This window comes from Nannobrachium achirus (assembly GCF_963921795.1).
Source record: "Nannobrachium achirus genome assembly, chromosome: 12".
Classification (NCBI taxonomy): Eukaryota; Metazoa; Chordata; class Actinopteri; order Myctophiformes; family Myctophidae; genus Nannobrachium; species Nannobrachium achirus.
The window spans coordinates 60,099,497-60,116,637 of NC_137832.1; the positions used below are offsets into that span (position 1 = coordinate 60,099,497).

The window sequence follows — 17,141 nt, forward strand, 5'->3', positions numbered from 1 at the left end:
TCCTCGCAACATAATCACTAAAATATCGTCACTGTCGGGCAGAAACCTTGTATCTCCAAAGTTTCAAATGTGTACGTCTTTTGGTAAAGCAAAGCCCTGCTTCATCATACAAGACCGTCGCACAAAACTAGTGAAAACAGACGATCTACAAGCACACAACGCCTGTGCTTGTAGATCTGCTGTTTTCACTAGTTTAGTACATTTTATAGATGATATACAAAACGAACGGTTTTGGACATAGAAGGTTTCCACCCGACAACAACGATATGCTATACATGTAAGGTGCTGAAGGTGAACATTATAATGTAGGGGTGCCTAAACAAATATTTAAGGGGTGACACTATAACAGTTTGGGAACCCCTGGCTTATAATACAGTCAAATGCGGGTCGAATTGGTCGCGTCGTAAACCTCGTGGGTGTAGAGCAATATCCACCTAGGACACCTTTATTCTTCTGGCGCCGTCTTCTTTATCACTAAATTAGTCCGTCACGCTCAAGGTTACCTTGCTAATAATTTCATTTCGCTGGGAAAGATTTTTGGCTGTGAGAAACCGGGCTTCAAAAAAGGCTACAATAATTACATTTTAAGTTCCAATCAGACGACCTGATCGTATAGTTAATTTCCCCGCCATCTCATTTTATTTATCTTCTTCAGCTGAGGATTCATTTTCTAAGATTTGATTAAGTCTTCATTCAGCCAGTGGGGGTGGGGATGAGTAATACGAGAAAAGAGATTTCCCATGAAAACCGCAAAGCTTTTTATGGGCTTAATTTCTATCCAGTGATAGCGTGATGTGTTACACGTTGGCACTGCCCATTTTCATCGTCTCGCAGTTCAATTAACACTCTGTTTTTTGTAGTGGGGTCTTCTTATTCTCTGGCATCCAATGGAATGACCTTGTATTTCATACACCTCATACAGTAAGTCTATCATTTAAGGGATAGTACTGTACATGCTACACAATATAATGCAAAGATTGAGGGTACTGTTAAGGCAAAAACGGTCCGATATGATTTCTTTATTGGTCAATCAGTCTTTATGGCATCCAAAATGACACACAGTCACAGTCAGACGGCAATTTCAGAGTAGATATGAAAGAGGTCTCAAAAGGAGCGTGTGTCCATTTGACATTTTCGTTATTTTCTTTTTAATTTTTGTGTGAACAATTCGTGTTCCTTCTTAAAATGTCCCAAAAGCAAGAGCATGAAGCAGCCAGCTCTTAAGAGCCAAGACATCCTCAGAACAACCATAAGTAAACAGCTCATGTATAATAACACACATAGGCCTACTGGGATGCAGCCAAAAGCCAGACAGAGAGCGTTAGCAGTGCACAGAGGATGTGCTCAGAATAGGAAACCCCAAACCGGTGGAAAAAAATAAAGGTTATATAATAACCTTCAGGGGCGTCACAAGGGGGGGAAAGTGGGACTGAGTTACTAGGGCCCAAGGTGGAGGAGGGGCCTTGGTTATTTTATACTTTAGCTATTGAAAAATAGCAGATATACAATCTTGTAGATCTGCTTTTTTTTTTTTAAAGTCGTGAAAATTGTGAGCAAATCTTTTAATATACAGTATGTCTTTTTTAAGCGAACATTTGTAACTCAAATTTTGCTTCTGGGGGGTCCCTGGAACTAAATATTTTGAGATGGGGGTCCGCGACCAAATACATATCATTTTGGGGGTCCTTCACTTGAAAAGGTTTGAGAACCAATGACATAGAAACATAGCTTTTTCAAAGACTTTCACAAATGTTCACAATTAAAAAAAAATAGCAATTCTACAAGCTCCCAACGCAGCACTCAGGGCCACACTGTGAGCTTGTATATCTGCTATTTTTCAATAGTTAAAGCATTCATGGGGGGCCCGCAGTGAATCCTTGTACCCAGGGCCCAGAATTTGGTGCGACACCCTTGATAACCTTTATTTGTAACTTGGCACAACACACCTTCAAGCAGAGTAAATATTCTCATGGGTAAATCATGACCTCTTCAACCTCTCCTCATATCCTGTCCAGAGCCCTGTGTGGTTGAGGAAGCAAGCGACCTCGGCTCGCCAGTAAAACGCGGCGACAAAATGTAAATCCACTGTGCTGTGAGCAAACACGCAGTAAACATTTACCTCTTCCCTCTCTGAACTGAACGGGGACATTAACTTTCTAACTGCCAGGTGCTTCCGTATCCTGGAGGACGACGGCCAAACAAACACCGCTCCGGTCACACAGCGCGTTGTGACGCTCCTCGATGCTCCGCCCCCGACATTGTCCTCGACTTCCAGGGTCACAAAGACTGAGGAAGGTCCCGGAAGGTAGGGAGGGGGAGGGCCTACTGCGCCAGAGCTGGCACTCAAACAGCACATTCTGGGGGGCGCCAATGGCCTAGTGGTTAGGGTGCATGCCTCATACAGCATGGGTCAGCAACCTTTTTGAAATGAAGTACCATGTTTTTATTTTCTAGATAGTCAGTGTGCCATGTCAACATACATTTTAACACAGCGGGTGCCCACGAGGTGTCTACGCGACAATTTCTTTGATGTCGCTGGAGGCCCACGACGCGTTTGACGCGTTGTACAGTAAACTATACTGTACTGTAGCTACTGCACTTGGCTACCGCGGTGATGAAACAAACTCCATTTCCCAACATGCAGCGCGCAATTACGTCACCCGGACGTGCTGTGTGTCTCGTTGACTTCCTGTTAAGCGGCTGCACAAAAATGCTGTTTTCTCCGGATTCTCTTCCTTTTTTCATTTTTTTCTCAAAACGGCAGCCTCTTCTACATGCCGTAACACAAACACTGTGGCTTAGAAATGATAAAAAACGGTCCTGACTGAAAGAAAAGATTTTCGCGAAATAAACAGGACATACTCGGATTACATTTACTCGGATTACTTTTCTCGCCAGTACTCTCGCCGGTAGGTAAAATGACGCGTTGCCATGGGCACCAGCAAATTAAGACGTCAAAACCACGTGGGCGTCCGATGTGTTAATGACACCCCATCAAAATTCTGACAAATTTTGATTGTCAGGACATGTTATAACGATCATTAGAGCAATCTCCCCAACTCCCTCCCCATGTCAAAGTTCAGAGTTTTAATTGCGACCGTCAGGTCGCAGTTACTATCAAAACCTCCACTAGCTGTCAGTCAGTCTGTCTGTCAGTCTGTCAGTCTGTCAATCAGTCACACGTCACACTTTTCGCCACCGATCCATGCCACATTTTGCACATACACTCCTTGGCTGCCAAAACACAACCTCCACCACCTCATTTCTCACATGCCCCTCTTCTAGCGCCGCCGTGAGGCTGATTCTTGCTAAACACATTTTTGGACAGTGGACACTGCTCCTACAGATTTTGCCCCAAAATCACACAAAGCGATTATCACATTATCTCTAAAGTCATGTCATCAACATGGATCCGTCCCATTTCCCATATTCCCTCCTGATTGGCTACCATTGCCTTCTAAACTTTGTGTATGCGACCCTTACAGTCGCTTATCTCCCAATTTAGGGATTCTTACTGGCATGCATACCTCGCATTGTTGATACCTCCATGAAGGGTACATGTTCGACATATTGCCCAGCCCTAGTACATCGTACATACCTAGGTTGGAGGACGCCCGTCCCTCCGCCGCCCTGTCCTTGAGGCCCTCGGCGATGGAGAGCTGCTGTTCGTGGTACTGCTTGGCCCTCTCCAGGTCCTGCATGCAGCGGGCGGCGTGGCCCAGCCCGGCGTAGGCCCTCATCTCGATGGACTGCTCCTCCAGCTCCTGGGCGAGCTCCAGCACGTGCGTGTGGTAGGACATGGCCTTGTCGAAGTTGCGGTGGTAGTGGTAGGCGCTGCCCAGGTTGCTGTAGGCCCGGGCCTCCTCCCGCTTGTTCTCCAGGGCCTTGGCGATGCCCAGGTGCTGCTCGTGGCACCCCACGGCGTTGTCGAAGTCGCCCATGGCGATGTAGACGGCGCCCATGTTGCCCAGCTCCCGGGCCTCCGACAGCTGGTCCTTGGACTGCTTGGCGAGCAGCACGCACTGCTTGTGGCTGGCCAGGGCGTTGGGGTAGTCCCCGATCGCCGTGTAGACGTGGCCCAGGCTGCTCAGCGCCATGGAGGCCGCCTATGGACAGAGGGAGAGAGAGAGAGAGAGATGGTAAGAAAAGCCTCAAGCTATGGGTACAGGCATAGGCGATTTTATAGGGGGTGCAAAAGGGTGCACTTGCACCCCTTGGCCACCAGGGGGGTGGGGGGTGAAAAACTTAAGTCATTGCAAGCTTTGACTAATTTCTACGGAGCAAAAAAGTGTTGCCAGTGGTGGAAAAAGTACTTGAATTTCCTACTTAAGTAAAAGTATGGTTTATGAATGTTTTATAATATTATAATTTATATCTGTAAAGTAACCACAGTCTAAAAAAATAATTGAGTAAAAATACAATATTTGGATCCGAGATGTAATGGAGTAGATAGGCCTAGTAAACAACTCAGGTACAAATACCTACAAGTGCAGTCAGTACTCAAGTAAGTTGTTGCAAATAAGTAAATAAATCATACAGTATATGCTCAAGGTGTCTAGAAAAAGCACCTGTTTTTTGTTTATATTGTGTTACCCGTTAAAACAACAGGATAAACCGTACAAAACCTGAAAATGCTAGTGCGCGTGCATGAGGAACCCAGCATGTCTTGCACCCCCTCTTAGAAGAGACTAGAATCGCCTATGGGTACAGGAATACAAAATCAAAATAGGAAACATAAACCTTCGTTGTTTATCGTCGCTGTCGTCGGGTGGAAACCTTGTATGTCCAAAAACCGTTCGTTTTCTATTTATCATTTTAAAAATGATCTAAACAAGTGAAAATAGCCGATCTGCAAGCAAGCGCACAACGCCTCGTGTGTGCTTGTAGATCGGCTGTTTTCACTAGTTCCGTGCTACGGTCTTGTATGGTGAAGCAGGGCTTTGCTTTACCAAAAAAACGTACACATCTGAAACTTGGGAGATGCGAGGTTTCGGCCCGACGGTGACGTTATGCTGCATCACAGATTCCGCAAACCACCTTTACTCAGAAATACATCGCAATGAAAACATGCTGTAACCAACCAGATAAGATCAAAACTAACAAATCTCTTATGAGCCATAGTATATTTCTCAGAGAGTGACCAACCAAACAACAAATCATTCATTGTAGGAGTCAGAAAGGGGGGGGGGGGGGGGTAAACCCAGAATGCTTATCGGCCACTGCTGTGGCGTCAGTTTGCCCTCGTCTGCAATCGCGCTTCGCGGCGCGGCGCCACCGCCGACCAACGGAACAAAGCCGTGGCTAATCGGAGGTGTGTGGGGGTGGATTATAGCTTCACACTGGAGCCCATTCTCCCCTCCGATCTTAGATTATTATGCCTGAACAGACCTCGAGTCTCAACCTAAAGACAAGCGAGGAGAACATATTTTCTTATCTCTCTCCCTTGCAACATTTTCTCACCGCTTGTCCCACCTGTGAAAATAAAACTACAGAGAGGGAGAGAGAGAGAGAGAGAGCGAGAGAGAGAGAGAGAGAGCGAGAGAGAGAGAGAGAGAGAGAGAGAGAGAGAGAGAGAGAGAGAGAGAGAGAGAGAGAGAGAGAGAGAGAGAGAGAGAGCACACAGGCTAAAAAGTGAAAGTGCAACACGGGGGCCTAACGTAGCAGTATAGGGATGGGACAATACGTGATATTATCGTTTATCGTGATAAAATAACACTCACGATAATCGTATCGTGGAGATTTAATTTATCGTGATATCGTCCCTCCGTCATGCACTGGGATCAATTCACCTTTTACTTGCCGGGCTGCATGCCGGCTGCATACCACTTAAACCCTCTATAATTGGTAAAAGGTACTTATAATATACTATATACTATATACTATATAGTCTTTTTTTCACTCTCTATCAAACGTCTTTGCCAAAAAAATAGCCGATATACAAGCTCACAGCGCGTCGCAACGCGAGTCCGCGGCGCGTTGTGAGCTTGTAGATCAGCAATTCTTCTTGGCAAATGTTCCACGCCAGGATAATGAATTTTCGTAATCGTGATAATATCGTAAATCGCGATTTCTTTTGTCACAATAATCGCGATATGACATTTCCATATCGTCCCATCCCTACGTAGCTGCAGCAGCGGCAGCATGAAGCTTTGAAACACAGCACAGGACGTGACCTCCAAAGTGACGCATTCACCGTAGGCCTTATTAGCTGTTTATACAGAGGGTAAACAGCTGGGAATTGGGGGCAGCTGTCTGCGCGTAGACAGATGTTCCATTAATCACACTGGGCCAGGGCTAATAAAGCATCTCCTTCCTGAGGCCGCACCCCCCCCCCCCCCTCCCCCCCGCGTCCTGGGTGGGGCGCAGGGGGTGGGGGGGGGGGGGGGTGTTGGACGCAGGCCAGCAGAGAGGACAGTCACCCTGGACGATGACTTGTTGGAGCCTCACCAACAGGAACTCCCCTCCCCCCCCAGGTCAACACGCGGGCGTTTGGAGCTAACAAGACGGCCTCGAAAGTCAAACTTAACTCTCGTTAACGGATGACCTACTCACTGCACAGGATATACTACTGTCTCCCCCACAGTGGGTCAGGAGGACATCATCATCTCCTTTATTTATACTCAGAAGTACAAGTTGAGGGCAAAGCCCTCGTTTTCAATGTAGCGAGGTTACAATACAGGACGATCAAAAACACAATGTTAAAATGTTATAAATGAAACAAAGTCAATTACAAAGAACAGCGACTATTAAATCAAGAGAAACACGTGCAATCATGATCTAAAGTGTCTCCTTGTGAGTGATCCTTTGAACTTGCAGGGAGGACAGTTTTAAAGATTTTTTTTGAAGTAAGTTCCAGGTTGTTGGGCCGCCGATGGAGAAAGCTGCCTCCCCCAGTACTGTGTGCGCTATAGACGAACCTTCAGCATAAGAAGATCGCTGGAGCGGGTGTGATATGTGCTATCACTCGGTTCTAGCATGGAACAAATAATATGAGGGAGCATACCTGAAATAGTTTTAAGTAGAAACAAGTACCAGTGTTATGTATAAGATTATGGTTGCGTACATGGTTTCAAGGTCCGTATTGTTCAATAACTATAACTCCAAAGAGCTATAGTTAGGCACTACAGTTTGGAGAAATGTAACAAAGTTCGATACGGTATGCAGGTATGTGCGTGGCTCTGCATTCATGCAAGCGATATACCTCTGCTTAGCGGCGTTAATACCTGTGTGTTGACCCAGTGAGGTGGAGAATTGTTCCCACTCCTGTGCTAATGGAATCAAGCATATGTAGCATCTCCTCTTCTCTCTCATATAATCCCATTAACAGCACTCTGCTGAAGTACACGGCTGGCCTGGCCTCTCACAGGACACCGCTGAGCCTGAGGCCAGGCCACAGGCCTCCTCTAACATCTCATAGCACCTTAACAGGAGCATAGGGCTGCATGTCACCATCATGACATGATTTTAACTTGATCGGCACGCAAATAATTGGCACGCAAATAATTGCGATTAGCGATTAAATCGTGTTTTGGGGCGTTGACCATTGGAACATATACTGTACATAACAAGTGCATTTCCGTTTTGCCTTCTTGGCTTTGTAGACAAAAGAATCACAGGGCAGACACAGTGTATGGCCTATAACTTAAAATACAGAGAAATGACTGACATTTCATTTCATTTTAAGAACCTTCATAGTTTCAAAATGTTTTTTTTTAATTGTGGAGACAGGAATCAGAGGAATGCAGCGAGGGAGCCAACAAGCAGCTGCAGGTGCAGCATTACCATGGAAATGATCGGTTCCAGAGAATGCTTGAGCGTTGAACCCTATATTTGCCTATTTCTGTCCTCCACACACAAGGAGGCGTCGGGCCAAACGTGGAGAAGCATAGCGGTGGTGGCAGACACTCCCACAATGCCTCACTGCAGGGCCCGTTCCAACCGCTTACGGTTCCCATGGCAACCAAGCGGGCTCATGCCATGCGAGCGGTAGCTGCCAGTCCGCGGTGATGATGATAGCCCCGGCGGTCGGGACCGTGTATGTATCGGGCGCGATCGGGGTGAAAGAGAGTCAAATGCATGAGTATCTCGAAGGCATACATTCACACAGCTGCAAAGCCACCATGGCACAACCACAGAACTCCACACAACAGCAGCAGCAGCACAAAGTGGTGGGCAGCGCTGAGCTGTTCCAGGCTCGGAAATAAAACACACACCAGGGGCCCGGGCACAGGGGCGTCACAAGGAGGGGGGGGGAGTGGGACTGAGTTACCAGGGCCCAAGGTGGAGGGGGCCTTAATTATTTTATAACTATTTAGCTATTGAAAAATAGCAGATATACAAGCTCACACCGAGTGCCGCGCTGCGAGCTTGTAGGTCTGCTATTTTTTTAAAAATATGTGCAAATCTTTGAATATTTTGTAACTCAAAGCCAACATTTGTAACTCAAACTTTGCTTCTGGGGGGGAACTGAATATTTTGAGATGGGGGTCCGTGGCCAAATACACATGAAAAAGTTTGAGCGCCATTGACATAGAAATTTTCACAAAAACCTTAGAAGGATTTGAAATATTCAAAGATTTTCACGATTTTTCTAAAATAGCAGATCTACAAGCTCGCAGCGCGGTACTCGGTGCCGCGCTGTGAGCTTGTATATCTGCTATTTTTCAATTGTTAAAAGCACAGGGGGCCCCACACTGAATCCTTGCACCCAGGGCCCAGAGTTTGGTTACGACACCCCTGCCTGGGCGGGCAGAGTTAGCACAGAACTCACACACCAGAACCCGTGCAGGCCAGGCCAGGCAGGCAAGCGCCGCCGCTGCAGTGACATAAGGGGCTAATTATGCTAAGTACAATACATTACCTCTAGCGTGCGCTAGGAAAACAGACGCTTCCCTAATGTGCCGCGGAATATAAACATACTTAGTAGGGAGGAGGGCTGACAGTGGAATCTTAAACCACTGTCCTTGTCAGAGGGGGTTCTGAACGGCGCTCTGGTTGAGCCAAAGCATCGCTGATTAACATGTCATCTAGGCCCCACATACAGTATATCCTGCCCCTTCCTCCCTCTCTCCCCCCCCGGCCCCCCCGGCCCCCCCGGCTCTCATAGATCTCTTCTCCTTCTTCCAGGCAGAACTAGTTTACCTTTCATTAAGGGGGGGAGGCCGGGGGGACCCCCTCTGTTTGCTGATAAGGGCCCAGAGGTTTATCAACAGTTTATAAAAAGAACGACGTTGGGATTAATCAAATCAGCACACATCCGGACGGAGAAGGGCCGGTCTCTGTAAACACAATCAGATCTCAGTACTACTCTGTGCAGACATAACGTGGGGGAGGGAGGGAGGGAGAGGGAGGGAGGGAGGGAGGGAGCGAGAGATAGATGGGAAGAGGAGGGGAAGGGAGGAAAGATAAGTGAAGAAAAGAAGTGGAATCAAATTAGAGCATTGAGTCGTCGTGGCCTGAAATCATGCATTTCTGGCAATTATTCCTGTTCCTATAGGTGTGGCGTTGTGTGATATTGTTGCCATAAGTCTAACTGCGCAGGCAGAGGGTCCGCAGAGATAGATAGCGACCCCAGCGTCCAGCAGAGTGCATCTGCTGCGGCTGGCTGGCTGGCTGGCTGGCTGAGCTGGCTCCTCATTATCGGACTTCATGTGGGCTTCCATCTGAGGAGAAAATGCAGCGTCGCAGTCTCACTTTAGTGGAACACTGATCACAAGCGTATAGCTCATCTCAACTGGAAAAGGATCGCTCAACCTCTCTCTCTCTCTCTCTCTCTCTCTCTCTCTCTCTCTCTCTCTCTCTGTCTCAGCACTAACTCCCCCATCTCCCCCCCCCCCCCCCCATCTCCCCCTCTCACTCACTTTTAAGACAGACAGAGAGATGAGGAGGAATCTTCTCTGTTTTGTGTGCTCCAGAAAAGTGGAAGTTGGGAGTCAGAGAGAGATGGGAGCGCGCGGAGGCTTCAAAAGGCACATGTAATTGAGCAGCCCTAGATAGGCTATCTGTGGAACATGAAACAGCAACAGTTGTGACGGAGGGTAATTGCCTCCCTGGGCCCGTATAATGCCTTGTCGAGTCTTTAACCCATTCGGGCCTGGAATTATTGAATGCTTTAACCAGTGGGAAAATAGCAGATATATAGCTATTATATAGCTATAATAGCTATTTTTGAGAAAGTTGTGAAAATGTGTGCAAATCTTTGAATATATGTATTTTTAAAGCGAACGTTTGTAACTCAAATTTTGCTTCTGGGTGGTCCCTGGAACTAGATATTTTGAGATGGGGGATCCGTGGCCAAATAAATATCAGTTTGGGGGTCCTTCACATGAAAAGGTTTGAGCACCACTGACATAGTAGTCTCTCAAGAACAGACTAACTGAGCTCCAGTTGAAGTGAAAAAGGCCTTTTCTTTGACGATGGCTGGCCAGATTGCTGACATAGAAACATAGGTTTTTCAAAAAACCTTAGAAGGATTCAAAAGACACTTAGAGAATCGGGTTAAAAATTCTAATTTTCACGATTTTTTTCAAAAATAGCAGATCTACAAGCTCGCATCGCGGCCCTCGGTGCCGCGCTGTGAGCTTGTATATCTGCTATTTTTCACTGGTTAAAGCATAAGATAATGTGTAGCCCGTTCTAAACGGGTTAAACTTGAGCAAACTGCTGGAAGTCCTTATGTCGGCAGGTAATTGGTTCCAGGCATCGGCAGCCATGTGAAATGAAAGAAAGATAGGGAGGAAGGAAGGCGTATGTGTGTGCTCTGACTGAGAGGGAAAAAGAATGTATGAAGGATTGGAAGAAAAGAGAGTGTCTGCTTGTGTAAGTGTCTTTGTGAGTGTTCAGTGTTATTGATTTCTTTTCTGCTTTTACAGCGTTCCTTGTTTTTCATTTATTCATGGCGCTAGCTAGCCGCTGCTAGTGTTTTCATCATCACGCCGCGCTCCTCTGGATGGAAAAAAAGGGAAATATATCTATTCCTTCCCCGTGGGTACGTCGACGTCTCCTCAAATTATTTCTCGCTGTATTTCTAGCCCGTAATAGATGTATAATTCAGCCGTGTGTCGGCCGACCCACTCGATGGTGATCATCATGCCGCTTCTTCTGAGGCATAAATAATGTGTAGCAGCTGTCTGTGAACATGCTAGCTGTTTTGTGAGTTAGATTTACGGCGAAGCGTGACAGCTCCCCAGTATATGAATGAAGGTGCGTACATGTGTACATGTGCAATGCTAATGGCTCCGTCGGCTGTTTTGTACCAAATTAAAAACTCCTCTCTCGTCCTGCAACACAGAGCAGTGCAGAAAATATACCGTCGTTGTCGGGTGGAAACCTTGTATGTCCAAAACCGTTCGTTTTGCATTCATCGTTTTAGAAATGAGTTAAACTAGTGAAAACAGCCGATCTACAAGCACACAACGCCTCATGTCCTTGACATGAAAAAGTTTGAGCACCACTGACATGTAAACATAGGTTTCTTGCACACATTTTCACAATTCAAAAATCAGATCTACAAGCTTGCAGCGCGGCACTCGGTGCCGCTTTGTGAGCTTGTATATCTGCTATTTTTCAATAGTCAACATATCATGGGGGGCCCGCAGTGAATCCTTGTACCCAGGGCCCAGAATGTGGTGTGACACCCCTGCCTGCAGATGCATACATGCATGCATGGAACTCCAACTGGACGGCGCACAGACAGTTATGAGGGACGTGCATGTTTGGATGGAGCGAACGGTTGTGCCTCAAAATAGTGAAACTTCCGCGTCTTGAATGCCTTGGATCGGCTGCGCCGTGTGCGTGTCGCTCTGTTTCGGAATGAAAGTGATTGTGTGTTTGTGTGTGTGTATGTATGTGTGCACGCTCATCTGAGCCAAGTGTGCGCTCCATGTGTGTGTGTGCTCTGTGTACGTGCGTGTGCTCATCTTTGCGCTGCGAAATAAAACTGCCCGGGTGTCCTTCCCATGTATCAACACGGTTAACACCTCATCTCTCCCTTCACCAAAACATTGCTTCTTCAATCTTTGCACACAACAACGCGAGTTACGCGACACAGCTGCGCACGCACACACACACACACACACACACACACACACACACACACACACACACACACACACACACACACACACACACACACACACCAATGAACACATGCAGACAAATGCCTGCACATTGACAAACGTTGTCTATCCCCCCCCCCCCCCCCCCCCCACACACACACACCCACACAACATGATACATAGATCGACTGTGTCAACTCAAGGGCCCCATTAATGTCCTTTTTTATATGCAAATCGCCATGGAAGGTGTGAGTCATAGTGGTGTCATTAAATTCTCTCTCACGCCGCCCCCCCCCCCCCCCCCCCCCCCCCCAACTGAGAGACAGAGTGGGAATGTTACTCTTCTGTCTGGATAAACTCCAGTCCCACACACAGTCCACAGCACGCACACATACACTCCATGTATTGAAGTGATAATTATAAAGAGATAGTCACATTTAATGAATGCTTTTTGTGCGCGATATGGCTTGGAGCAGCTGTGCGCGAGAGTGTGTGTGTGTGTGTGTGTGTGTGTGTGACCACGCAAAGCCGAAATTCTAGTGCAGTACAATTTAGGCATTTAGCTGACGCTCTTAATCCAGAGCGACTTACAATAAGCAAGGTAATACATCAATACATCATCAACATTCATACATCAAATGCATAGAAATATCAATCTAGAGAACATTAACGCAGGTAGAACGAGCTAACTAATCAGTAAAAAAGCTTTATACTGTATGAACTAAAAAAAAGCTATCTAGCCTTCATGTATGGTCGTTGGGGTAGGTGAGTGGTACGGTAAGTGCTATGGGCTTAAGTGGAGTCTGAAGAGGTGAGTCTTCAGTCCACGGTGAAAGCTAGGGAGTGAGTCTGTTGTTCTAAGTGCGACAGGGAGTTTATTCCACAGTTTGTATACAGTGTATACCGTACCATTTCCAACCCAGATCCAGACTGTCCTCCTCATCCTTAGCATAAACCACACCACAACCATACCTAAACCTAACTGTTCTAACTGCGCTTAACCATAAAGGTACAGTAAGTGATAACCCAATAACTAATTTATACCACTACACCACGAGAGCCCAAAAAGATTATCCACCTGTAATCTACAGCCATTGCATTAGCCAAGGCTATGTTTAGACTGTTTAGACTGCCAACCCAATTGTGGCCTATATATATATTGGAATAGGAGTGTTTTGTATCACGTCTGCACAGCAAAAAAGAAAAGAAAAAAGAAAAAAAAAAACATAATGGAAACTTTCTAATTCAAATCTGATTTCTAAAGATGTGTCTCAGTCGAGACACTCGGGACACTGGAGCCTGATTTAGGCTTTAACACTTACGTCATACAACAAAAGAGCAGATCTACAGGCTCACAATGTGTCAAATCGTGGCATATTGTGAGCTTGTAGATCTGCGATTTATGAGCACCGGCATACAACTAAGTATATATCTGGCTTATGTCGTAACCACAGCAGCAACCAAACAGCAGATAGGTCGGCGATTGTCTGACTACACAAATCTCACGATCACTTGCAAATAGCCGTGTGGACAGTCGGTCCCGAGGATCACATTTAATAGCCGTGTGGACAGTCAGTGCTGAAGATCGCATCCGAGAAGAAACAAATTGGATCTGTCTGCAGTCTGAACAAAGCCTAAAAGCCAAACAGACATATTTTTTCCATAATAAGTGACTGACATTTGGCCCAGTGACCATGGTTACGCATATGATGTAGCAACAAACCCCAGGGCACTGCGTTCATCACACAGTACAAATCCACACAAGTGCTCATTTAACGCTGGACACTTGCAGGTCAATCTCCACCCAGTTTCCACCCAACAACAGAGACGACACAGTAGACGTAGCCTCTGCATAGATGTGAAGCATGCATGCATAATTGTCATGTAGGATTTGTGACAGTGCTGCTGTGACAGTGTGCAGACATTTTATCACACAATGATGCGGGGGGGTAACTTCATGTCAAGAGCATAGCCAAAAGCAATGAATATATACATTGCTATTTACTGTCTTGGTTTGAACGTCAGGAAGAGTAACAGCTGGCTTGCTATTTATTAGATGTCACTTGAAAAGGATGAACCATGTGGGGGTGACCCCGATAGCTGAGTGGTTGGGGTGCATACTGTAACCATGTGGGGGTGACCCCCATAGCTGAGTGGTTGGGGTGCTTACTGTAACTCAGTGGCTTTCAACCTATTTCAAGGTCCATTATTGGAGCGGTGAAAGCGCTCCCAATAGACAGGTATGTCCGTGGGTGGCTATGTGGCTGGCTGGCTGGCTGGCTGGCTATGTCTGTAGCCTGGCAATACCTTGAGTGGCCACACAAGTTAAAGGAGGGGCGCTGTTGTGCAGGCACACACACACACACACACACACACACACACACACACACACACACACACACACACACACACACACACACACACACACACAGACAGGGTATAGCTGCTCAGATTCACCGCTCCACTTCGAACCGAGGTTTGATTTTTTATTTGGCATTTGAGCCACGGACCACCATTTTTTATGAGATTTGGCCTCTCAGACCCATCGTTGTTGAATAAGATTTTGTCCACAATTCCATGCTGTATTGATGTTGGTAACATAGGAGAGATAACAGGCAAACACTGACCATACTAACAAGTGTACTACATTCTTTAATTGTGTAGACTTCTTGTAAATTAAGTAGATGCAGATGTTTAACAATAATTTAAGCGTAAAATGAAACCAAATGGTTTTATGGTTTTCATTTTATGCCCTCAAGATCTATAAGGGTTCATTTGGTTACCAACTCCCTCATTTAGCTGGGGACCACCTGGAACCCCCTCTAAGGACCAATGGTGGTCCCTGGACCAATGGCTGAATACCACTGCTGTAACTGACTACGGGTCACAGCTGTGACTATCATGTGAGTGAGAACTCTAAAAGAGTTTCATATAAACACCGGCTGCACATGCACACACACACACACACACACACACACACACACACACACACACACACACACACACACACACACACACACACACACACACACACACACACACACACACACAATACGTACACTGGCACACACACAGGGACGTGCAGAGAATGTTAGAGAGGCAGGGGCTGACATTTGTAAAAGGGCCTTTTGGTGAAAATATTGAAAATAGCAGACCTCCAAGCACCCAGCACGTCGTGCTGCGACGCGTTGTGAGCTTGGAGGTCTGCTATTTTCAGTACTTGATACCACACTAAACTAAGCATAAAAAAGGCAATACTGGGGATGTGGTGTAATGGCATGGATTTCTACACAGTGAGGGCAATTCTTTCAACATAAGATGCTGCTTTCAAGTTCAGGAGAGTTTGGACAAGGCAATTCTCTTAAATGCTGCCTTCAGGTATGGCATGGAAAGAGGGGGCATTTGCATTTCTTTCACCATAGTAAAAACTGCATCCATGGTCTGGAGAGGGCACTTTTTTACAGACGGATAAAAGGGCAGGGGCTCAAGCCGCCCCCTTTCATGTCTATGTGTGCACGTGCCTGCACACACACAAACATCATACACACATACAGTACACCGACACACACCAACATGCATACATACTATACTGTACATACTACTGTACACTCACGCATGCTTTAGCCACAAACACCAGCTCTCTCTCACACACACACGCACACACGCACGCACGCACACACACACACACACACACACACACACACACGCATACATGCACAGCTGCACACAAAAGCAAATCACAAAGCACTTAATAGAAGAATAAAAAACCCTGCACACATCTACCAACCACCTACCATATAAAAAGATAGCAAAAGACACTACATACGCATGCACACACTCACGCACGCACGCACGCACGCACGCACGCACGCACGCACGCACGCACGCACGCACGCACGCACGCGCACACACACACACACACACACACACACACACACACACACACACACACACACACACACACACGCAACTGTCTAATTAAACGGCAGTGCAGACAGAGGAAGGTGAGCAGGACCATGCTCCAGTGTTTCTCTTAACGAGCTGCTTCCAGGGCTGCCAGGGACCCCCACCACCCCACGTCTACAGAGGGGGGGGCAGGGGGGGCTGCCAGGGACCCCCACCACCCCACGTCTACAGAGGGGGGGCAGGGGGGGCTGCCAGGGACCCCCACCACCCCACGTCTACAGAGGGGGGGCAGGGGGGGCTGCCAGGGACCCCCACCACCACCCCACGTCTACAGAGGGGGGGCAGGGGGGGCTGCCAGGGACCCCCACCACCCCACGTCTACAGAGGGGGGGCAGGGGGCGCTGCCAGGGACCCCCACCACCCCACGTCTACAGAGGGGGGGCAGGGGGGGCTGCCAGGGACCCCCACCACCCCAATTCGGGGGGGCTGCCCTGGATGGAGGGATGGAAGGAGTACTCAAGATTTTTTTATTTTTTTTACCCATTAAGACCTGAGGCCGATTCTACAAAATGCCTTCTAAATCCGCTATAGCAGTGTTTCTCAAACTTTACATTTCAAGGTCTCCCCTTAACTCTGTCAGGGTACAAATGGAACCAAATGGACCCGTTAGGGTTCATTTGGTTCCATTTGTACACTGTTAAGAGTTACAGACTTGTATGGGTCAATTTAGACCCCCCTAAAGGAACCCACAGAGTTCCTGGAATCCACTTTGAGAACCACTGCAGTACAGCAACGTACAGTTAAATACCGGTACATGACATGATTAAATACATTGCTCAAACGTTTTCATATCAGCTGGCATTTCGGGGGGGGCTGGCATTTCGCCTATACCTTGAATCTAATTCCCTGAAATCACGCCTGATTTTCACCAAAAGGCTCTTTTAGAAATTTCAGCCCCTGCCTCTCTAACATTCTCTGCACGTCCCTGGGAAGGGGGGCGGGGGGGGGGGGGGGGGTGTAAGGATGGAAGGATGGAAGGTTGCAAGGTGAGCAGACAGAAGGCCAGAGGGCAGATAGAGTCTGAGGGATGAAAGAAGAGAACGCTGGAGACGTCGTGGAGGTGAGAGCGTCTCCAGATCTGCATTCACACACAGTGATGCACTTTGACATGAAGGGGGG

At 47.1% G+C, this 17,141-nt stretch overlaps 1 protein-coding gene across 1 annotated transcript in view; it reads right to left on the bottom strand.

The window, feature by feature from the left end:
• ttc28 (tetratricopeptide repeat domain 28) overlaps positions 1-17,141 on the bottom strand; it is a gene marked incomplete at its 5' end in the record, with an annotated part of 518,726 nt that overhangs the window by 111,311 nt on the left and 390,274 nt on the right. The window contains one exon of the mRNA XM_080739232.1: positions 3,599-4,106. Coding sequence (XP_080595358.1) covers positions 3,599-4,106 — 508 coding nt within the window. The remainder of the gene's footprint in view (positions 1-3,598; positions 4,107-17,141) is intronic.